The sequence below is a fragment of the Zonotrichia leucophrys genome, chromosome 28 (genome assembly GCF_028769735.1).
Source record: "Zonotrichia leucophrys gambelii isolate GWCS_2022_RI chromosome 28, RI_Zleu_2.0, whole genome shotgun sequence".
Taxonomy (NCBI): domain Eukaryota; kingdom Metazoa; phylum Chordata; class Aves; order Passeriformes; family Passerellidae; genus Zonotrichia; species Zonotrichia leucophrys.
The window spans coordinates 4,570,167-4,593,800 of NC_088197.1; the positions used below are offsets into that span (position 1 = coordinate 4,570,167).

Genomic DNA, 23,634 nt, shown 5'->3' on the forward strand with positions numbered 1-23,634 from the left:
ATCAGAAGGCTGGCTAAGAATAGAAAAAGAAGGAATGATTACAAAGGTTTGTGGCTCAGACTCTCTGTCTGAGCCAGCTGACTGTGATTGGCCATTAATTAGAAACAACCACATGAGCCAATCACAGATGCACCTGTTGCATTCAACAGCAGCAGATAATCAATGTTTGCATTTTGTTCCTGAGGCCTCTCAGCTTCTCAGGAGAAAAAATCCTAAGGAAAGGATTTTTCAGAAAATATCATGGCTGAAGCAGAGGGGAGGGCTGAGAGATGCAGGCCCCGCTGCTGTGGATTGGGGCGTTTGAGTTTTTGGGTTTTTACACCAAGAGGGGTTGGAGTTTCCGCTTTGAGCCCTCCTGGTCTTCTCTGCTGCCCAGCTGGTGTGAAGGGAATGACAGCAGGGAAGCCCATCCAGATGAATTCCCTGGATCACAGCACTCAGGGGAAGCTGGGGCCTGCCTGGGGCTGGGGGTTTGCTGGCAAAGGAACACAGAACCCCTCTAGCCAACACGGCTTTTCAGGCCACACACACCTGGTGCAGGGGCTCAGGCAGCCTCTGGCTGTCCAGCACGATGGTGTGAGTGTGGGCAGAGCCCCTCAGAGCTGGTGGTGAAGAACAGCTCCTGCAGGATGTCCCCAGCATCACCTGGAGAGCTCTTGGGAATGTTCTGGAGTGACCCCTCGGTGCCTCTGCCCATGGAGTCCATCTCCACCAACAGATGTACCCCAGCTCCGTGGCTCTTGTCAGTTTTCCATCTTTCCCCATCTGCTTGTCCATCTGTCTCTCTTGTTTGTTTTCTGTTTGCTGTTTTTTGTGTGTGTGGCAACGTGACATCTCTTAATATTCACGTTTCAGGAGCTGTTTTTGTACTTGTTAAATCTGCCAGTTCTCTGTGTGAGAGTGTGTGCAAGGAGGGCATAGGTGGACTTATTTTTGAGTACTACTGATAAAACACTTCCATTGATAGCTGCAGAAATGAAACAAGTTTTGGAAGTTCTACCTTTTGACAAAAACTAACCCAAGAAATAATCCTTTTCACAAACTGCTGGGGCTGACTGCTTTGACCCAGCCTAGAGGAAAGGTGTCCATGGTTCATTTTCAAGGATTCTTTGGCAAAAGAAAGGCATTGTTGTAAGCAGAGGGAAAGCAGAGGCTTTGGTGAGGCAACTGGAGCTGATTTATTCATGTTAGACCTTTCACAAGTTCTTTAGTAAAGTGAAAACCACCTGCTCCTGCCCAGATCTCTGCTGGCCCTGGAGAAATCAGTTCTGATTCCTGCTGGATCTGCACAGCAAGGCATGGAAACACCTGGCTTTTCTCTTGCCCTGTTTGGCAAAGATTCTACACAAAGTTCTGTGAGCCACTGGTGGAAAAGCTTCAGCATAGCTGCAGTTTAATGTAGCTTTTACACACCTGCATAAATGCCTCCTTGTTCAGTGAAGCAAAGTCACAAGCAGATCCTTAAACTGCTTTGTTGAATTAGAATGGCTTGTTGAATCCCACGAACGCAGATGAGATTGACCTCCCTGTTTTATCATAACAGCTGAGGCAAATGCAAATAAAAAAAAATCACTCAGCATAAATAATGAGAGGTAAACTAGAATTATATTATGCTCTGTGACCATGATCTGAAGTGTGAGTAATGCACAGGCAGATTATTTTTAATACATTCATCATCTTGCTAGAATGCCTTTACTCTTTAGCTGGGTTTGATCTGGTGTTTTCCTTGAAGCCACCTGAGTGCTGCCTTTTTATTCCAGTGAATTTATTAACCTCAGAGTGAACCCTTGACCCCTCTGATAAATAGAAGATACCTGCTGAGATTTAATCTCATTTACAGCTGCTTTAAATTAGTAAACTGGTGGAGCCCTGAAGCATCCCTGTAGTCTGCAGGGCACAAACCTGTTGCCTGTGTGTCAGGGAGTGCAGATCCTTGGGCAGCCAGGGCTTCCCAGCTCTCCAGTTCCATCTGCTTCCATGGCCTTCCAAACCTTGTGCAAAGAAAGGCCTGCAGAAGTGCAGAATATCAACATTAGGGTCGTTAATGAGCACAGTGTCAGTGCTTGTGTCTGTGCAAGGGAGTCAGGGCAGATTTGGGGGTGGGATTTGAGTGAGGTGAGCTCTGCTTGAGCTGCTAAGGTCAGACCTTCATTTAATACCTTCATCTTTCCAGAAAACAAACTCTGCTGGCAGAAGAGTGGCACCAGCACACAGCAGGGCACTGGGGGTGCTCCAGGACACTGCTGATGGCACCAGGGTCTGTCCCCCGCCAGTGGGACTCTGTTCAAGGTCCTTGGGGTGCCCAGTGGCACCAGGGCAGGGTGTCTGACAGAGCTCAGGGAGGAGCAGCTCTGCAGATACATCACAGCTGCCAAAACACCTCCTGCTAGCAGGTTTAGGAGGATTTAGGGAGAAGTTGTCCCTGTGAGGGTGGGCAGAGGTGCCCAGAGCAGCTGTGGATCTCTGGAATGCCCAAGGCCAGGTTGGACAGGGCTTGGAGCAGTCTGGAAGGTATCCCTGCCATGGCAGGGAATGGAATTGGATGGGTTTAAAGTTCCTTCCAACCCAAACCAGGCTGAGACAGTGGAAGGTGTCCCTGCCATGGCAGGGGATGGAATTGGATGGGTTTAAAGTTCCTTTCAACCCAAAACAGGCTGGGACACTGGGGCTGGAAGTAACCTGGGACAGGGGAAAGTGTCCCTGCCATGGCAGGGATGGAATTGGGTGGGTTTAAGGTCCCTTCCAACCCAAAACAGGCTGGGACACTGTGGCTTGGAGCACTGGGAGGTGGAACACCATGGCAGAAGTGACACTGGGTGGGCTTTAATCCAATCCAACCCAAACCAGGCTGGGATTTAGTGACTGTTCCCTCTGTGTGTGGCTGGGACAGGACAGACAGACACCCAGATTCCCCCTGGCCATGAAGCCACCAGGATAACAGCCATGCTGCTGGAGGACAGGGAGTGTGACGAGCTGGATTTTTATCAATTATGAGTTAGTGGCAGATACACAAATGAGCTCATTAAAGGGAACAAGTGAAATGTCAGACGAGGAGATTGTGGGATGGGGTTTGCTTCTCATTTATGTTAAATCTGAATGTTTGGCTGGCAGTACAAACAGACCTCTGAGAGCATGGCCATTACGGTGCCACCATGCCAGGAGCCCCTGTGGAATGTGGATCTTCACTCTGATCAGGGCAGGGTGACACATCATTAACCACAGTGGCTTTTCTCTAGCGGGCGTTTCTGCTTCCCCTTTCCATCTCCAGATCAAATTGCCAAGCAGTTGGAAATCTTTTCGTGCTTGGGGGCTTGGGCTGAGTGCAAGGCTCAGTTGTCAGCCAGAGAATGGGAAGGAGCTCTGGCTGGGCTCCTGCTTCTCTCAGACATCATGGACATCTCAGCCTTAGAGATCCAGCTTGGACAAGAGTTTAAGTGGCCTTGGAAAATGGATATTTCTGCTTATCTTGGGACATTTAAAGCAGAAGGCAAAGGCAATGTCCTCTGCTCAGCTGCCATCTAGGGGGGACACGGGAGGCAGCCTTCAGCACCTTCCTCAGCACTCAAACACTAAAACCTTTTGTGTCTTGTGTGTGTCTTCTGTTTGCTAAATAACTGGCTATAACAAGCTTTTCTTTTCTTTTTTTTTTTTCACTTTTTATTTAACATTCAGAGACTTTTGGTAAGTTTGTTCAATTAAAAAATTTTTTTAAAATCAAACCAAAAAACCCCAAACCTGCTAACGTGCAGATTTGTAACCCTTGCCCTTTAAACTAATTCCTTTGTAACAGCTTCTTGAGAGGCATGCTCTGCATTTCTTCTACTAACTCTTTCAGTAGGGATGTTCTGCCCTCTAAATTAATTTCTGCAGGGGTATTGCAGGCTACAAAAAAAAAAAAAGACTAGTAATACTAATTCTAATTAATTTATCTGTATAAAGAGATAACAGCTAAATATCAACCTCCTAACATTGGATAGATTTTTTTTTTTTTGTGGTATCTTAGCAACAGTTGTCCTGGAATTCCCCAATTACACAATAGCTTGTACCCTGGAACTGTGATAATTGTGTTCACACCTGCAGGAGGTCCTGGAGTTTCACATCTAACGGGGTTATTGGCATTTTGAGGAGGGAGAATAGGAATAGGGGGTGCAGTGTGACGGTGTTTGCAGGGGTCTGAGGATGAGGGAAGAGATGAGGATCTGACTCCATGCTTCAGAAGGCTTGATTTATTATTTTATTATTATATATATATTATATTAAAACTATACTAAAAGAATAGAAGAAAGGATTTCATCAGAAGGCTGGCTAAGAATAGAAAAAGAATGGAATGAATAACAAAGGTTTGTGGCTCAGCTTTCTGTCTGAGCCAGCTGACTGTGATTGGCCATTAATTAGAAACAACTAACATGAGCTAATCAAAGATTTACATGTTGCATTCCACAGCAGCAGATAACCATTGCTTACATTTTGTTCCTGAGGCCTCTCAGCTTCTCAGGAGGAAAAATCCTAACGAAAGGATTTTCCATAAAAGATGTCTGCGACAGCGCAGCATTTCCAGAGTGAAGCTGTAAATCACAGGCCAGAGGGGAAGGGTTGAGGAAGGGAAGAGCCCCAAAAGGCAGGACCTGCTCGTGTCCCTGTCCCTGCCAAGTCCATTTTGGTCCCAGGGATGTGGGGCTGCAGCTCTGCCACCCTGCAGAGTGCAGGGATGCTGCTTGTGTGGAGCAGAGGAGCTGCTGCAGCCCTGGGGACAGAGCCCAGCACACACATGTTGCCACACGTGGCTGACAGAAGGTGGGGACGTGTTTCCTGCCATTGCCATGGCAATGCTGCCTCTCCTCTCCTCTCCTCTCCTCTCCTCTCCTCTCCTCTCCTTCTCTCTCCTCTCCTCTCCTCTCCTCTCCTCTCCTCTCCTCTCCTCTCCTCTCCTCTCCTCTCCTCTCCTCTCCTCTCCTCTCTCTCCTCTCCTCTCCTCTCCTCTCCTCTCCTCTCCTCTCCTCTCCTCTCCTCTCCTCTCCTCTCCTCTCCTCTCCTCTCCTCTCCTCTCCTCTCCTCTCCTCTCCTCTCCTCTCCTCTCCTCTCCTCTCCTCTCCTGTTCCCCAGGCTCAGGGGAGCCGTGGGCAGCTCAGCCTGTGGGAGAGCAGACCCCAGTGACAGAGGGGGACACCTGCACAGGGACTTCTGCCTGGCACCATCCTGGGCCTTTACAATCCAGAGGCAAGGCCTTTCATCTGCCTTTTGCCTCTGCTGCTGAACCCTGGGCTGGCCATCTGGGCTCACGCAACCTCAAAATGTGCCCTAGATAGGCAGATCTGGAGATCCAGGGAGGCTGTGCAAGGCAGTGTGAAAAGGCTGCAGGGAGCATCTCAGAACCAGCTTTTCACTCCCAAAGTCAGCATCCAGTGGGAGCTGTTCCTCTGTAGTCCTGCAAAGGTGCCCTCACTGTGCCCCAGACCTGGCAGCCTCGTGCAGGTGCTCCTGCCCTGTACAGCACACCAGGTATGGACTGCCTGCCCTGCACCCCCATACCAAACCCTCCAGGGCCTGTCAGAGTCCCTCAGAATAATTAATCCAGTGCACATCCTCTTCCAGCACCCTCCTGCTGCCCCTGTGTTGACCGTGGAGCTGGTTAGATGTGAAACTCCAGCAGTGAAAATCTCCCATCTGTGTCTGCACCCCGCCCAAAGTGCTGCCCGAGCCCATTTCACCCCAGTTCTGGTGTGGGGCTCATCCCAGAGCTGTCCTGCCCCTCCCTGTGTGCCAGGTTAGAGCTGGGTGGCACTGCCTGCTCCCCCAGAGCTGTCCCCAGGCCAGGCTGTCCCCAGAGCTCTGGCAGCCCCATCCCAGGGGCTCAGGGAGTGACAGCCTGCAGTGACACCAGGGCAATGCTGATCCTGTGCCTGGGCTTGCACAGCTCGAACTCCCAGCATGTTTCTGCTGTCAATTAGAGTGAATTTTGTGCAGGAAACTGCCAGGCTTAGCCAAGGCCAGAGAAGCTTTTGAGCCATGGGTGATGTTGGGATCTCTTCCCCTTCTCTAGCCTCTCCCCATTAGCCTTGTTCCATATTGGTGCCACAGATGGCAGATTTTCACTCCAATTTTGAGACAGAAGGATGTATCAGAGGCTGTTTTTATTTCCACTGAATTGATCTATAACCTTTTGCTGCTTTCTCTCTCTCTCTTGCTTTTTAAACCTTCCTGCCACCTCCTGGGTGGGGGTCTGCCCAAGGCCATGCTCCCCCACCTCTTCCAAGCGCTGTCTCTCCAACCTTTGTCCTGAGAGCTAACAACCTGCTTCATTAACCTTAGCTAGTTCCTAACCCTAACTAGATGCTAACTTTTCTCTAGCTAATAACCTAACCTCATAACTAGAAGCTGAGTCTAACTAGAGTCTAATCCCTAACATTATAATGCCTCTGTTCCCTTAGCTCCTTTGAAAAATAAAGGTGAACTCTACTTAGTATCTGTATATTTTTACCTCCTATCCTGAGAATGGAGGATTGAACCGCAGCAGAAGGATGAGCAGGGCTGAAGGATAAGGAGGGAAGGGGTTTTTGGTGATTAAGGCAGAAGATTGGCACGGGGGAGGCTTTGACTCCTGTTCCTGCCTCTGCCAGTCTTCCCTCCGTGACCTTGGGCAAGTTGCTTCACCTCTACCTCAGTTATCCCCGTGTGTAAATCAGGATCACAGCTCTGCTGTTCCTCCCCAGGGGAGAGGAGAGGTGAGAGGCTGGTGTTTGTCATTTAAGGTGCTCTGCAGCCCTGGCTGGCAGCGCTGCAGGGTGGCAGCAGTGTCACCACTGCAGAGGAGCTCGTGCTTCCCTCCCTGGCGAGAGGCAGAACTTGGCCCTGCGGGATCTGCCCTGTTCTCAGGATTGGGGTAAAAAACCCACCAGCTAAACCCCCTTCTCTGATAAGTTCTGAATGCCACTGTGAGCAAAAGGACCTGCCGTGTTTTCAAAGGAAGATGGTTTGCTTGCCAGCCCAGGTGGGGGACAGGGGTTTTACCCTGATGGTCACTCCCTCCCACCTGGGAGCCCTGCCCGGGGCTGGGCACTGACAGACAGCAGGAGGGGTTGGAATGAAATAACCCAGGGGAGAGGCAGCCAGCAGGCTTGGAATGAAATAACCCAAAGGAGAGGCAGCCAGCAGGCTTGAAATAAAATAACCCAGCAGGCAAGAGCAGCAGGGCTCTTCTCTCCACACTGGCATCAGGGTGGCTCCAGAGCCACTGCGGGAGGTTCCAGGTAGCCCTGTCACCTCTTGAGTGCCCACCCTGAGGGATGGCCAGAGGTCCTGAGCAGCACATGCACTGAGCTCACACATCTGGGCCAAGAGCTGAAGTTTGGGGCTAGCCAAGGTGGGACCAAACCTGCAGATTAATGTGCTGCAAGGTGCCCACGTGTCCCTCTCCCTGCCTGGGCTAGCACAGCCCTGTGTCCCCAGGAGTGGGGAAGGTAAATGGGTTCAGTGAGTAGCAGATAGGGATGTTAGCTGAGAGCCTGAGGGGTTTCTTGACATTCCTGCACCAAAATGGAGCCAGTCTGAGGCCTTTTGAAGCCAAGAGCCATGGGAGGCTCTGCAAACAGCCAGCTGGATTGGGCTGCTGGAAAGGACACCCCACTAAAGTATCCCAAGCCCTCTTCAGTGCCCTGTAATTTGAGACAGACCAAGAAGTTTCCTACTGGGAACTGTCTTCCTTGCCTCAGGTCCTTTTCCCACGGGCAGTGCAGGTGTTTGGGGTTTTGCAGTCATTTCACTCATTTTCTTTGTTTTCTTTGCAGAAGGTACACCGATCCGAGGTAAGACACCCCCAGCTCACTCACTCACCCACTCTCCAAACACTTCTCTCCACACAGATCCCGTTTCATTGCCCTCTGCTCAGTACAGATCCGTGTTGTTGTTACGTTTCCTTGTCCTGCTTCACCTCTGGATATTTCTTTTTTATACCTGTCTTTATTTTATCTATGGTTATAATGTCCTTTTTTGTTTGCTGGGTGCACAGTAATACTGATCCTGTTATTCTAATAACGTCTCCGGCTGCGCTGCCTCAGATTTATGGCAGAGTTTTAAGAGCTAATCTCTCCAGGACTATGAAGGACTGAAGTTTATCTCGAGCATTAAATGCTCTCAAAGCTTGGTAAATACTTAGGACTTTCTCTTGATTGGTGCAAAGTGCTCCCGAGCTGCTGATGGTGATGGGAGTTTTCCAGTCCTTTGCTCAGGCAGATCTTCAGCACTTACCATCTCAGCCCACTCATTTGTTTGGCTCCAGAGCCTCTTTCCACTTCCTCCCCACTCTCTTACCCTTAGGTTTCTCTGGGAAGGATCCACGGTAAGTAGCTTCTGCACTGTCTCTTTAATGGAGTCCAAAATTGACCTCAAGCTGAAAGGCAGGAGGGGTTGGGTGTGCACCCCTTGGAAGACCCTGCTTTGGTTTTTATCTCCACTGGCACATTTAGAATTCCATAATTCTCTGCTGGTAAAAGCAACAGGAGGTGCTGTAGGTGAGATTTACGTTTTCACACATCGTGTCCGTTGGCTCCTGACGAGTGCTGAACACTCCTCACCCTCTCTGCAGCCTCATTTCTGCCATTGCCTTGACCAGCAGGGGTGAGGAGTGGGCAGGGAGGGAGGGGTGAGTCCCTGTTCCCCAGGGAAAGCTGCTCCCTGCAGTCCTTGGTTCCCTTCCTGCTCTGGAGTGAGGCTTCACCTCCCCTGGGTACTCTCAGACCAGTGATGCTCATGAGCAGCACAGAAAATGGATCAGGAACCGATGGAAACAACCCACAGATTTGTCCAAATTAACAGAAATTTCTGGGAAAACTCACCAGCAGCTTTCCACCCAAGTGGAGCTCTCCAACAGCAGAGTTGGAGCTGTAATTCCATATGAAAAATGCTCAGCTGGGTGCCCAGTGGGAAGCTCCAGCCAGTCTGGGTTTTAACTCCTGTTGTGCTGAAATACCCGCAGATTCTTTTGGAATGGGTTTTGTTTGGTTTACTGCTCTGGGTGGGGTTTTTTGGGGTTTAATTCCCTCTGTTCTGCCTTTGGGAGAGCCCCCAGGCACAGGGGATGCTGTGGGGAATTGCACTCACACCCCAGCCTTGTCCCCAATGCTCTCCCAGCCCCACGTCCCCCCACCAGCATCGTTCCCACCCACGCACACGCAGAGGAACGTGAGCTCTGTGTCCTCCTCTGTGAGCACACTGCTTTTTCCTTCCTGAAAAGGCTCTATCTGCAACCAACAATGATCTCATTTGCACTCCTCTCACTTAAGATTTTATCAATACTATTACACTGAGCTGGAATTGTTTGGTTTTCATATTTAGGTGGGTTTTTTTTTTTTTTTTCCAGAGATGGGAGTTAAGAGTCTTACCACATGTGAGCTCTGTCCATATCTGTAGTATAATCATGTACTCCTAATACATAAAACATTTGAGAGCCTGTTGAATTATTTATGTAGTATGTATTTTAACTGGAGTTTTGCAGGGATGAAGCCTTCTGAGGTAAATGAGGCAATTTTCTTCCATGTAGTTCCATGCTGCATCTCTCTGCATATTTGCTGACAGGAATCTTTAGTTTGGGCTCTGGGTATATTCTTGTAGCCTGCAATAATATACAAGTTTAAGAAAAGCCTTAATCCTTTTGGCCCAGATGATGTAAACCATGCAGGCAATTTTGAAGTTCCAATGCAGTATTTACAGGGTTTTCCCTGGGGAATATTTACTATCAGTAAGGTGCTTTTCACAGGGGCTCTTATCTCCAGCAGGCTTCCTGGGGAGCAGGTATTGGGCACAAAACAAAGGCAGCAGTGATAGAAATTCCCCAGGCAGTGGGTGACAAAGCCTTTCACTTTTATGGTCACTGCTTCAAATTGAGCAAGGGAAAGTCAACTGCCTGCTGATGGATTTCTGGGGATCACAGTAATATGGATTATTGAGGCTGATTTCGGGAGTTCTGGTGCAGAACGCCTGCATTGCAGAAGCCACAAAAACTTGGTGCCTTTGCTGATGAGTTCAGGACAAAGAGCAACGCTCACCACAGAGGGAGAATTTCATTTTCTCACCGTGTCGGCTCCGCGGGGGCTCCGTGCTCCCGTCCCGGCGTGCGTGAGCCCGGGGGGAGGAAAAAGCCCCAGCAGAGGCTGATGATGTGTCTGTGCTGCCGTGTCTTGTCCCCTCACAGGTGGGCTGCAGATCGAGAGCAGCGAGGAGACGGACCAGGGCAAGTACGAGTGCGTGGCCAGCAACAGCGCCGGGGTGCGCTACTCGTCCCCCGCTAACCTTTACGTGAGAGGTAGGGAGCACAGCGGCTCACCGGCACTCAGCCTCCTCCTCCTCTTCCTCCCGGCCCATCCCAGCCCTCCCCAGCTCGGGGGGTCCCCGCTGCCCCCGAATCCCTGCAGGGCTGGCTCACCCACGGCCGAGTCAAAGAGCGCGCCCCAAAATGTGCCAGGTCGGCCCGCAGAGAATCCCTTCGGCCCCAGAGGGAATTGCCCTTCCTCCCAAAGCATCCCTGCTCTCAGCGCTGCTGCTGTGGCTGTGAGAGGAGGGCAGGACCCCTCTGTGTCCCTGGATGCCCCCAGATTGCAGCAGGAGGGTGCATTGGCACTGCTGCCCTCAGTCCCAGCTGCTTTTCCCTCTGCCAGCAGTAATTTGCCCCTGGTTCCTTGGGCACGGAGCTGGGGACACCAGCAGCCATCCCTGAGCCCCCTTCACCCCGCAGCAGGGAACAGATGACAGGGGATTGGCTTCTGCTCCATGTCCCCTCGATGTTCTCCCACCCCCTGGGCCAACAGCCTCTCCACTTTCTCTTATTTTAATCTCTCTGACCTGTAATATTTTGTGTGTAGCTTCGGTTTAACATCTTTCCACAGCAAAAGCCCTTTTGGTAATGAGAGAGCAGGGCTGGTCCTTCTCGATTTAAAATAAATTTTAAAAAAGAAAAAGAAAAATGCCGTTGGGAGGAAAAAAAGAAAAGTTACATCCCAGCAAACTGTTCCCATTTCCATCCCATCGACAGAGGAGGCGCCTCCCACCTACACTCACGTTAATCTGCAGTCCAATGCAGAGCCATGCTCCTGTGTGCACTCCTTTCTCTCTCTCTTTCTCTCTCTCTCGTGTCTCACGCTCACTAAATCACATGCACATGGAGAGAAGGCTTTTAATAATTTAATGTTTCCAAGCTAAATTTTTAAATAGCCTTTTGTGGCCAGCTGGAAAATTGCGTTTGAAATTTGCCCTGTCGCCTGGGCCCCCGAAACTCCACTTTTGGGAGTGTCAATCTGGATCCAATACTAATTCAGGGCTGAATCCATTGCAGACAGCTTAGCTGGAATGGTTTGGGTTCTTTTAAAAAAAAAAAAAAAAAAAAAAAAGACTAAAAAGAAAAGAAACAGGAAAAATGTGGGGATTTTTCATTATTGTTTTGTTTCTAAATTTCCTCTACTTTTCTGGCCACTCGGAAACTACCCAGGAGACAAAGGTTGTAACACGGTGTTGTCTCCACACCTGGATGAGAGGGCTCCAGGTGGTGATAGCCCTGTTCCTACCCCAGTTAGGCCGTGTGTACCTGGGCCTGCCTGCAAACCAGCACTAACCTGCCGAGAGAGTGCAGAACACAGCGTGTGCCAGCTCGGCCTGTGGTTTGGGTGTTTTTCATGCTGTTTAATTCCTTGTTTCTTGTGTGTTAATATCGTGGAAAGGTAACAAATTTCTGAAATGGATTTGCTTTGGTGGGAGGGAGAGTTCATGCACATTTTTCTTCCCGTTTTTTTTTTTTTTTGTTTTGTTTTAAAAGAGTCTCGAGCACTCTTGTGTTTCCAATTGACTTGTTTCTCCCATAACATGCTTGTCTCTATAGACCACCTGGGATAGGAGTTGTAAGTTTGAACATTGCAAGGAAATGGTTTGGTTTGGTTTTTTGCTTTTCTTTTTCCTTCTTCTAATTATTTCTGTTTCTCCTTATTCAGTCCCATGGTGGAGGCAGAGTGAGCAGGGCTGGGTGTGGGGCCGGGGGGCTGCTCTGCCCGGGGGCTCCGCTCCCCTTCTCCGAGGAGCAGAGGGACTGCAGGGAGGGAGAATCCTGCCTGGGCTCAGCACCCCTGTGGGGCTGACCCTGAGCTAGGATTGCTCCCAGCCTGGCCTCCCTGCGGAGCTTGGTTGGGCTTAAAGGGATGGGAGGGGGAGCGTTAGGAAGGCAGGAAAGAGGGTCGTTACTATCTTCATTTTTTTTTCCTTTCTTTTTATTTCGGTTAAGAGAAAAAAAAAAATCAATCAATTTGCAGCTGACAGCCTTGAGAAGGCCTTTTTTTACTCTCTCTGTGTTTCCCCTATTTTTCTCTTCTCCTCATGTCATTGTGTTCCGCATCAAACCCCCTTAACATCCCTCAGAGCTACGAGAAGGTTGGTGTGGTTTTTTTCTTTTTTACTTTCTTTACCCACATTTTTACATTCGTAAGAGAAAAAAAAAAATGAAAAAAAAATTTTAAAAAATGAAAAGAGAAAAAGCAAGAAATCTTTAAGATGAGCGAGACCCGCGCATTCCCGGGTCTCACGGAGATGAGTTGAGTTGCATTGTGGGCCTCTCTATGCATCCTTTGGTAATGTTGCTGAGTTCTTGCACTTTTTTGTCGTCATGGTTACCTTGCCGTTTGGACATTGGGCCTGATGCATGATAGGAGAATGTAACAATCTTCTTTGCATGCCACTTTTTAAATTATGAATTCTTTTTTTCGATATATAAATATGTATCGTTTCTTTTCCGTTCTACAATTCTGGTTTCTTTGAAGTGGATTTACTCTTACTTTCCAAATTTTTGGTTCTGTTGGGTTTTTTGCTTTCTCTTGATTTCCTGTTTCTGTTTTGATTGGTTATGCTGTGCTGTAGTTTATTCCAAACGCATTGTGAGAAGCCAGTGTTCCTGCCCACCCGGTGGTAACTGAACTCCTCAATCCCTGCAGGAGGAAAGGAGTCACACAGCTCTAACGCCTGTCCATGGAAGCCCTGCTATTTGGGACAAGCCTTTGTTTTGGGGGAGGGAGGGATCTGGGAAGTGGAAAAGATGGTGAGAACCCAGGGGGTCATTCCAAGAGTTAGAGCAGACCCTGGGTCACGTTATTGTTTATTTATTTCTTGAGGTGTGGCTCTTGTTCACACAAAGAAAAGCCCTGACCCTGCTCCAGAGGCTTCCCCAGCCGTGGGAGCTCGCTCACTGGTCACTGCCCAGTTCCCTCCAGTAACACCAGGAGCTGTCAGCCCAGCAGGGCACTGACAGAGAGCTGCTGATCCCAAATCCCACTCTGCTCTCTCCTGAAGCACCCTCGAGTGCAAGCAGAGCCCCAGCCCCAGGCAGAATCCCGTGGAGGAGGTGACACCTCATCCTGGGAGGGCTGGGAGGGAAGGGCAGCTGCCTCCTGGCTCTGCCTCTCCCCATTGTCCTGCTCCCCTCTGGGATTTACCCACTGCTGCCTGGTGCAGGCACCTCAAAACCCAGCCCAGCAAAGGCAGAGCCTCCTTCCTAAAGGAGAAGTGCAGCTGTGCAGGCACTGCAGCAGTGCCGGGGCACATCTGGCAGCTGCAGCTATTGCAAACAGCAACCAGCAATCTGGCCAGTGACATTGGAGCTGAAAATGCCTCTTTTCCCTCTTCTCATCTCCCTGTTTATCCCCAAGAAGCTCCTGTTGCCTCCCATGTGTGCATCCCGCGCGGGTGAGGCACATGGGAGAGTGAACAGGGGGTTTGCAGTGTGTCAGTGGTACCAGTGGTGCTTGGTGCTTCCCCTGTGCAGAATGCCAGCCCTTTCCCTGGCTATGCCTTTCCCTCTCCTGCCAGTCCCCACCTCTCAATCAGCTACCAAAGGAGTGGCTTTCCTAGGGCACAGGTATTAAAGCTGTGTGATTTTTTGAGAAATCCAGTGCAGTATTGACACAGTATCTGTCTCTCTCTTTCTCTCTCTCTCTCTTTCTCTCTGTCTGTCCTTCTCTTTTTTCTTAAAATGCTGAGATTTCAGTGCTCGGACCCTCAGTGCTGGTATTCTCCCCTCCCCTTCTGAGTCTCCTCCCTCCCCATAGGTACCAGGGTACCACTCCCAAATGCTGCTCTCTTGAGAATTCTCTGGGAAGAGACCAGCTGTGGCTCTTCTGACTTGGATGCCAACAATAGCCAAAAAAACATCCCTGAGTCTCAAGGCTCTTTTTAAAGGAAAAAAAGAAAAAAAATGCTTGTTCTATTTAAAAAAAGAAAAAGGAATAGCATTTGAAATAAGGTTTTCCCATCCCACCTCCCTCCTGCCTAGGACTAAAAGGTGATAATCACTCCTAATTACAGGATTTTCCTTCATGACTAGGAGTTTGAGTTTCAGGATTTAGGTGCAATTAAAAAGGGATTTATACACCATTATTTTTTATTTGTTTATTTTCTCTTTTATAAAGTATTTCTAACATGGCCAAACTGCACTGCTGCTGCTAAGAATCTCTTGTGATCTGAGAAGGCTTGAAGATTAAATTCTTCCTTAAGAGCCAATAAAAATAAAAGTAATGATAATGACATCAACAACAATAAACTAAAGCTAAACGGGATGTAATCATGATAGGCTGGAATGACACTGGGTGAGGAAATAGGGACTTGATACCTGGCTAGAAGAGGTTGTGTGGTTTGTTAAAGTTATGGTCTCTGAGCAGCCTGGTCTAGTGGAAGGTGTCCTGGGAGAACAGGATGGGCTTTAAGGTCCTTCCAACCCAAACCGTGGGCATGGGCTTGAAATTATTGGTGCAGGATTTGCCTTGTGTGTTATTGCAGCTCAGATCATGCCATGGTCCAGAATAACAGAGTGCTAACAGAGGGCAGAGGCAGAAGCTTCTTTCTGGAGACCACAAAAGCAGGTCAGAAGCAGGTGAGGTGATCTCTGCCACCAGCCCAGGTGTGTGGCACTTTAGGCTGAGCCACCTGCCCAGGGTTCACCTGTGGCTGGTGAAAAGATGGGTGCAGTTCTAGGGGCACGCCAGCACCTCAGTGGGAATCCTGGTTTATATGGGCTCACCTGGCTTTCAAAAGTCTCCTTGGATGCTTCTCTGTATCCCCAGGGAGACAAGTGCCAAGAGACTTGTGGCCCATAGTGATTGCAGGAAAGGATGGATTCAAAATCCTGCAAAGAGCTGTCTGCCCATGGTGGTGTTTGAGAGGCTGCCCAAGGCCAGGTTGGATGGGGCTTGGAGCAGCTTGGGACAGTGGAAGGTGTCCCTGCCATGGCAGGGGTGGCACTGGGTGGAATTTGAGGTCCCTTCCAGCCCAAAGCACTCTGTGGTGTTTTTGTTTGTATTCAGGAACCATGTGGGGTCTCAGCCATTACCCCAGAGAGGACAAATGTCCCCTCAGCCAGGGCCTGTGTCCCCTCAGCCAGGGCCTGTGTCCCCTCAGCCAGGGCCTGTGTCCCCTCAGCCTGGGCCTGTGTCCCCTCAGCCTGGGCCTGTGGCCAGAGCTGCTTTGCCCCCTGGAAATGGATTATTTTGCAGCTCTCCTCTTAATTTAGGAAGCTGCAGGTGGCCACCTTGATTGTTATGGTTTGATCCCAAAATCCAGCTGCTGGCTGGGATGGAGCCCTGTGTGTGAGGACCTCATGTCCCAGAGGAAGGAGGGATGAGCTGTGGGGGCTGAGTTTCAGATCCCCTGGGTGTGCAGAGCTGCTGCTGCCGCTACAGGATGCCTTGTCGTGGTTGAATTTAGCAGAATGAAGAATTTTCCCCTTTTTCACAAAGTGGGCCCCTGTCAGGAGGTACAAAAGGCAGCAGTTGGGATGCTGCAGGGATAATCCTTCCTGCTCTCTGCTCCAGCTTCTTGTGGCTGTGCTCTTTTCCAGCCCAGGGAGCTGTGAATGGCTCAGCAGGCATTTAAAGCAGCCCAGTGCCTGCTCAGGCCCTGCCTTTGCTGCTTGTCACCATCAGCACAAGCTTTGTCACCCCCAGCCAGGTTCTGAAGCCCAGGCCCTGCTGAGAACATTCCCAAGGCTCTCTGGAAAACCTCAGCTCATTGAGAGACCAAAGATGAAACCAGGCCAGGGCAAAACATGTAAGAGCTGAACTAGTGGAAATCAATTAAAATAAAACCCACAGAAAGGGCAGGGATAGTGTGCCGAGCACCTCAGGAAATAAAGCTTCAAAATAGATTAAAATGTGACTAATTTAAGCAATAATTTAGCCTGTAGCCTGGGTTAAGTTTGGCACATGAGTAATTTGGCCATCAGACCAGAGCTGCTGGTTGGTTCCAGGTGGAACCATTGCTGAGCTTTTTCCCTTTCAGTCCCATTTAGAGGTTGAAGGAAATAATTCCACATGCACTAGAGATTTAACAAATAGCCACAAGGTCAAAGCAGTCATTGGTAGTTTAAACTGTAGGAATTTTAATACCTTTTTAGACTAGATTGATAAATTCTTTAATGGAGAAGGAGGGAGGCAGAACCACCACTGGGCTGTACAGCTGCCTCTGCAGTGCCCAGTTTCCAGGTGCTAAAACTGAGGGATGGAGAGTTCTGGGATGATTTTAAAGGGTTATTTTAGCATTTCTGTGGGTGGGGGAGCGCCCTGTCCATGTTTGGGGTGTCCTCAGCTCTGAAATTCTAGTTCCAAACCAAACAAAGCAAACAAAAACTTCACTGTGTTTCTGCAGAAGGATTTCTCAAGGGTATCAGGAAATGGAAATGGATACAAAAAGCCACCCCCCAAAAAAAAACCAATCAAAAAAAAAATCCAAACTGTGTATATATCTATGTATATACATGACTATCTCTCTATAGAGGGCACTTTGCAGGAACACTGTGCTGTACTGATCTCGAAATCTCTGCCTGCCTGTGTCTCTTACACCTTTTGCATCGCTGTTCTCTTTGTTTTAGGGGAAAAAATTAGATTACACCTTGTCAAATTAAAATAACACAAACTAAACCAGTCAAGTCTGTGTTTAAAATTACAGAGCTGCGTGAAAAACAATTGGATTCTGATTATTTTGTGTTCAATCCTGTAAAAAAAAAAACAGGAAAAACAAAAAAAGAATTGCAAAAGACCAGAGATGTTCAGCCAGCCTGTCGCTCAGCTAATGTGGTTTTTTAAGTGAAAAGTAACAATTATTGGGAAGGTAATGGATTTCCTCCAGACCAAATCCAAGCCTTGGTCTCATTCTTTATTTATCTACCTATTTACGTATTTATTTTCTTTGCTGTGAAGGAAATGAGGAAGGAGATGGGCAGGAGGAGGGAAGCTTCTCGTCCTGTGGAGGGGCAGAGGTCGGAAATCCAAAGCCCAAAAGGTCTCAGCCCAGGGGAATGAGCCTGGAATTGGGACAGGGAGAGGCAGAGGCGGCTGCACGGACACGCAGGGGCAGGGACAGACCACATTTGGGAGGGGAGGACAGGTGTAATCTAAGCTTCACTAATAATGTAGAGGCTGCACATTATTTTGGCACCCTTTCCCCTACCCCTCCTCATTTTGGAGCAAGACGGAATGACTCCTGTCTCCCCAAAATGGCCAATAATGTCCGCCTTCTCACCTCATTTGGAGCAGCAGCTTGCTGAGTGTCAAAATGTTTAATACCATTTGGTTTTGTTTGGTGCTTTCAACCAGTCACTTCACTTTCTTTCGTTTCCCTTTTTCGATTGATTTCTTCTTTAAGGTATAAGATGCATTTCTCTTTGAGTTGGTTTAATGTGAATCGGGGTTTGAAGTGACAGGTTCTTGTCCAGGACATTCTCCTTTCCCCACCTCGCTCCTCCTCCAACATTTTTTCTCTCTGAGGGAATCTGGAAGGGGCTTTAAAAGAGCAGCTGGTGGGGTTCCTCAGCACAAACTGGTTGGTCCTCAGGTTTCTCTCATTAGCAGCATTATGGGAACACATTTTAAGGATGGATTTTGGTGTTGCAAAAGTCAACCCTGGACCTCCCAGTGTTTCTTCCAATCAGGTCTGTAAATCTTGCAAAAACACCTCTCACCTTGTGGACCCTGAGTGGTGATGGGGAACCTGAGCCATGCTGATTGGGACCAAAAAAAGCCAAAAATGCCACTCACAGAACACAAACTGGGTCAATCTCTGCCTCCGTGAGCAGCAACAAAACCAATTGGCTTCCCAAGGGTGTGAAAAGTTATGGATCTGTTCTGTTTAAAGAAGAGCACAATTTGGGGTGCAGATTTGCAGTGTGAAATGCTTATCCAACAATTCAACAGACTCATAACTAACTGCACTTACAAAATTTTCCTGTGCCTCTGAAATGGCTTCTCTGCATTGAAATAATTTAATTGCATCCCAAACATCCAGCTCCAGTCCTGGAATCTGGTTCTATCCGTAACAAGCTGTATCCTTGTTTGAAAAAAAAAGCTCCTGAGAGTTTTTTGGCCATGGACAATGTCTGTTTGTGTGTGCCTGCCTGTGTGTGTCTGTCGGGAGCTGTTGCACATGGAGCATGCACATCCGTGTACGCATGCGGGGTCTGCCAAAGCTGGCCTGGAAACCAAACACCCCTGGAACTCAGGGAAGGTCCTTCTTGCACCAGAAACTGGGAAAAGTGTTATTAGGCAAGTGTTTATAAAGCAGAGCCCTGACTGCCCCATCCCGATGTTTCCTTTCCAGAGAGGGCAGTTCTGTTCTTCCCGATCCTTTGAAGGTGCTGGATAGCAAAATGGAAGGGATCTCTTCACCTGATTTTTTTCTTGTGAAATTCCCCTCCTTCAGCTGCTGTGGAGCTGGACCCAGAGCTGGAATTGGTGTTGATTCCATCTCCAGCTTCCTTTCCACCACGCTCTCCTCCTCCTGGGCCTTGACCTAAAGGCTGACCTAGAGATTCTCAGCTTGACAAATTCCCTGTCCCCAGCCAAATGCAAATGTTACAGCAATTAAAATAAGCAGCAGCCTGATGGTTCTGGGTAGCCAGAGATGAACCCTGTGCCTTATTGTGCTTCTCACAGCAGGGCTGTATCCAGGGGACTCTCTGAGGTCCCCAACATTTAACTGGAGTTCTTTTCCCATCTTAGATCAGTGTGTGGATGTTGGTATATCTGTGCACACAGGAGAGTTTAGTTTTTTTTTAAACCAGGATGCACCAAGGAAGTGCTGCTGCCTGTTTTGGGCTCGTATCAGCCGTAATCCAAATTCTCCCTCCTTGTGGAAGGGGCGGTGCTGAGGGCTGGCATCCAGAGGTGCTGGGTGCTTCCCTTGTAGGGGACAAATGCCACTAAACCAGCCCAAAGTAAGGATTCCTGAGACCCCAGGGCTGACCTGCACCCTGGCAGCTGTCAGGAGGAGGGCAGGGCTGCTCTTTTTGGGAACGTGCTCTGTGCAGCCCCTGAGCTTGTGTTTTGTGAGTGGATTTCTCCTTCCCTGCCCAAAACCACAGGCAGGAACAGTGGGTTCCCTTCAGACTCCGATTCTCAGCACTCCGCCCTACATCAGATGATGCTTTTCAGTTATTAAATTCTGGTTTGTTCTTTCTTTTTCTTTTCTCGTTTTTTTTTTTATTTTTATTTTTATTTTATTTTTTCCCTTTCTTTTTCAGTTGGGTTTCATTTCTTTGCGATTAGCTTCGGTTTGGATTAATTGTCTTGTTCTGTTCCCATGACAACTCAGTGTTTGCATCCCACCTGCCGTTGTTTGTTGCTGTTGATGCTGTTTGCTGCCCGGATCCTGTCCGGACGTGTCTCCCCATTCCTCCTCACCTTTCCCACCTTGCCTCCCCTCTCCAGAAGGTCACCTACCAGCCCCCCCTCAGAAGAGTCATCCCCACCCCAAGATCTGTCTGCATGTTGACCCCACTTGTTTCTTTCCGAGTTCTCTCCATCTTGTCTCAGACTGTGACAGGTGTGGTTTCCACCTGGCTCCATTTTCTGAAGTGTGGAACTTCTGGGAGCAGTGGGAAGCAGGATGGAGTGGGGAACAGGGATGCACCCTCGTGCCTAGGGCTGAGTGTTCTCCCCAGTGGCAGGAGGGAGCAAGGAGCAGCTTGCCTGATCCTTTGAGCCAGAGCTGGAACAAACACCTCCCTACACCTTTCTGCAGGTAGAAAATCATCTTCTAGTGTCAGTGGTGAGCTTGCAGCCCCTCCCTCCAAATCCCCATCCTTCTCCCAGCTGAGGGCATGGCCCCCATTCTCTCTGCAAATCCCTGCATGCAGGAATTCCCTTTGTCCCCTCTGAGCTCCAAATGCCACCAGTCTGGAAGTCTTCTCTTCCTTGCCTCCCAGTGCTGGTTCCTGGCTACTGGTTCTCACAGAAAAGGGTCTGACAACCCAATGGGGAGAGCAGACCTTGCTGTGACAATGTCCCTTGTCACCTTGCGGGGGCTGCAGTTGGCATTTGTTTGCCAAAGCCCCACTAAATAACAAAGAGCCTCTCCTGGCAGTGCCCTTCCCCTTGGAAAAGATCCACAAAGCTGCAAGACAAACACCAGCAAGCCCCAAGACAGTTCCAGGGGACATCTGAAGGCACTGGGAGGGACAATGGCAGGCTCAGCCCTGCTGTCCTTTGCTTTGCTGTGGCACGAGGCAAAACCACCAAGCTTTGGAGTGGTTGTGCAGAGGTTACCTGGGAACAGAGAGCAGGAACAGGGAGTTCTCAGCCCCCCAGACCCTCCTGCCCCTCGCCCACCCTGCCTGTGGCAGCTCCTGCATGGCTGTCCCTGGAGCTGGAGGAACCCTGCACCCCTGCTCCCCTCCAGCTGCTGCAGTTCCTGTATTTTCCCCGGGTCCTGTCTCCTTTTGTCTTTCTTGTGGGAGGAGACCCTGCCCTCAGCCCCCTCCCCAGGCCCTCTCTGATCCACACACATTCTCCTTTGTCCATTCCCCTGCTTTCCCCCTTAAGGAAGGGCACCCAGCATCCCTCCAGCCAGCCCAGGCAGCTCAGAAAATGGAGCCAAGGAAACCACAGCCTCCCCTTTGCGTCCATGTTCTTCCTGTGTAAGGTCTGGAAGCTGCATCCACCTCTCTGCTAAGGAGATGCACAGAACATGTCACTGTTTTCTCAACGTTAAAAGTTTCATTACCTTGTTTTTCTTATTAATTCTATTCTATTTATTATTCCGCCAGGGCTGAGATGTGACAATGTGAGCCACCACATTGAGTCACATCAGCTAGAAAAAGTATGCAGCATTAAAGTGGGTTTCCCCCTCCCCTCCCTCTCTCTCTCTCTTCTTTCTCCCTTCCCCTCTTGTTCTCCTTCTCCTGGTCTTCCTTCCTTTCTCTGTCGCTCACTTTCTATCCAGTATCCATGTGGGCATTTGCTACCGCCCAGAAATTATATTTCTCTGCATTTTCCTCTCTCTTTCTCTCTTTCTCTCTCTCTCTTTTTTACCTATTTTGCATGATGTTTGTGACTCTGAGAGCTGCATCTATCGATGGAACCGTGTCAGATCTTAAAGAGGCTTCGTTAGGGTTTCTATACCCGAAAACCACAAAAATTTCATTAGAGTTTCTCATCTTTTCCACACTCTCTCTCGCTCCAGGGGGGCTGAGTTCCCCTGGACGCTTCTCACACGCAGACACCAACCAAATTCTGTCCCGCTCCGGGGACTCCCTCTCCTCCCTCGTTTATCCTTTCGCCTTTCACTTCCCAAGTGGAGCGTCTGGAATCTGGGGATGCGATCCTTCTCTCTTTGTTGAATTCTCTGGGTCCAACAAGGCAAAACGTTGAGAAGTTTCCATCCCCATCCCAACCTTCTCCTGGCCGCCCATCCCACGTCTGCAGCAGCCCCGGGTGGGAGAGGGCCCCTCTCTGGAGGGGGCACCTGGACCACGCTGGGTGCTGGTGGAGGGGCTGTTCCTCAGGAGAAGGGGGTCAGGACCCAGACCCCACGGGAGAGAGAGGGAGGAGCAGGTTCCCGGGGTGTGGAGCGGGGAGCTGGGGGCCCCAGAGGCCACGGAGGAGAAGTTTGGGCTCTCGCCATGCCAGCTCTTGCCAGTAAAGATGAGAAATTGCTAATAAATTTTTGTGTATTTATCTGTGCTGTGATGGGTCTAATCTTGATCAATGGAACCCTGTTGCTATGAAATATCGCTTTTATGTCTATATTCTATATATTGTTTGTGAAGTACGAATTTATTTGGAGTTTATTTTTTTGGTTTTCGGTTTTTGATTTTTTAATTTCTTTGCCTTTTTGTTTTGTTTTTAAATGAAGGAAGAAAATAAACTGTGACAAACCCCATCTATATTTAAATTATCTTTTACTCTTTTTTCTTTTTCTCCTTTCTTTTCTTTCCTTTCCTTTTTCTTTTTTTTTTTTATTTTGAATTTTTATTTTTTTTCCCTCTTCGTTTTTCTGTTCGTTCGTTTGTTTTGGTTTTGCTTTTCCGTTTTGTTTTTTTGTTACCTCTGTGCGTCTCGTCCACAGTTCGCCGTGTGGCCCCTCGCTTCTCCATCCTCCCTGTCAGCCATGAAATCATGCCCGGGGGCAACGTCAACATCACCTGCGTGGCCGTGGGGTCGCCCATGCCCTACGTGAAGTGGATGCAGGGAGCAGAGGACCTGACGCCCGAGGATGACATGCCCGTGGGCAGGAACGTCCTGGAGCTCACGGACGTCAAGGACTCTGCCAACTACACCTGCGTGGCCATGTCCAGCCTGGGAGTCATAGAAGCCGTGGCCCAGATCACGGTGAAATGTAAGGGAGTGGGAGCAGGGTCCTGAGTGCACGTGTGGGAGTGGGCACGGCCGGAGCTGAGTGTCCCAGCATGAGCGCAGGGATGCCCTGGGCACGTGTCCTGCTCGTGCATGGGAGCCTTGGTGGGGCCTGTACAAAATGGGAATGTGCCATGGTTTGTGCCTGTGGCATCGTGTGTCTGCATGGGGAGAGCCTGGGACTGCCTGACCTGCACAGGGAACATGGTCCTGCATGGTGGTCCCATGGTGGTCCTGGTGCTCCTGCACAAGTGGGATGTGTGTGCATGGATAGGGACAGCCCTGCATTAATGGGCTCTGTGTGTGCATGGACAGGGACAGCCCTGCATTAATGGGCTCTGTGTGTGCATGGACAGGGACAGCCCTGCATGTCCAGGTGCTCCTGCACAAGTGGAATGTGTGTGCATGGATAGGGACACAGTTCTGCATGGCCAGGTGCCCCTGCATGAATGGGGTATGTGTGTCCATGGATAGAGACACAGTCCTGCATGGCCAGGTGCACAAGTGGGATGTGTGTGCATGGACAGGGACAGTCCTGCATGGCCGGGTGCTCCTGCATGAATGAGGTATGTGTGTCCATGGATAGGGACACAGTTCTGCATGTCCTGGTGCTCCTGCACAAGTGGGATGTGTGTCCATGGATAGGGACAGTTCTGCATGTCCACGTCAACTGGGATGTGTGTGCATGGCCAGGGGCACCATGTCTGTATCATGGGCACCTGGCTGCAGGAGTGTCAGTCCCTGTCCTTACCTGTGCAGGACAGACCTGTGCACCATGAGTGCCCTTTGCTGGGATCTGTGCTTGTCCTTGGGGATCCCCCACACAGGGAAACCCACAGTGGAGGGGAAGCTGGTGGCTGGAGACCTTCCCTGGCTTTAGGACACCTGAGCTGCTTGTTATGAAGAAAACTGTGGCTCAAATCCCCGCATGCTGTGTCTGTCCTGATAAATGAGGCTGGCTGGGCACTGTGCAAGGAGCCTTGGATGGCTT

General features: G+C 49.5%; 1 protein-coding gene across 1 annotated transcript in view; it reads left to right on the top strand.

Moving 5' to 3' along the window:
* The window catches only part of PTPRS (protein tyrosine phosphatase receptor type S), a 117,702-nt gene that overhangs the window by 49,421 nt on the left and 44,647 nt on the right, over positions 1-23,634 (top strand). The window contains exons 6-7 of the mRNA XM_064734076.1: positions 10,187-10,297; positions 22,357-22,626. Coding sequence (XP_064590146.1) covers positions 10,187-10,297; positions 22,357-22,626 — 381 coding nt within the window. The remainder of the gene's footprint in view (positions 1-10,186; positions 10,298-22,356; positions 22,627-23,634) is intronic.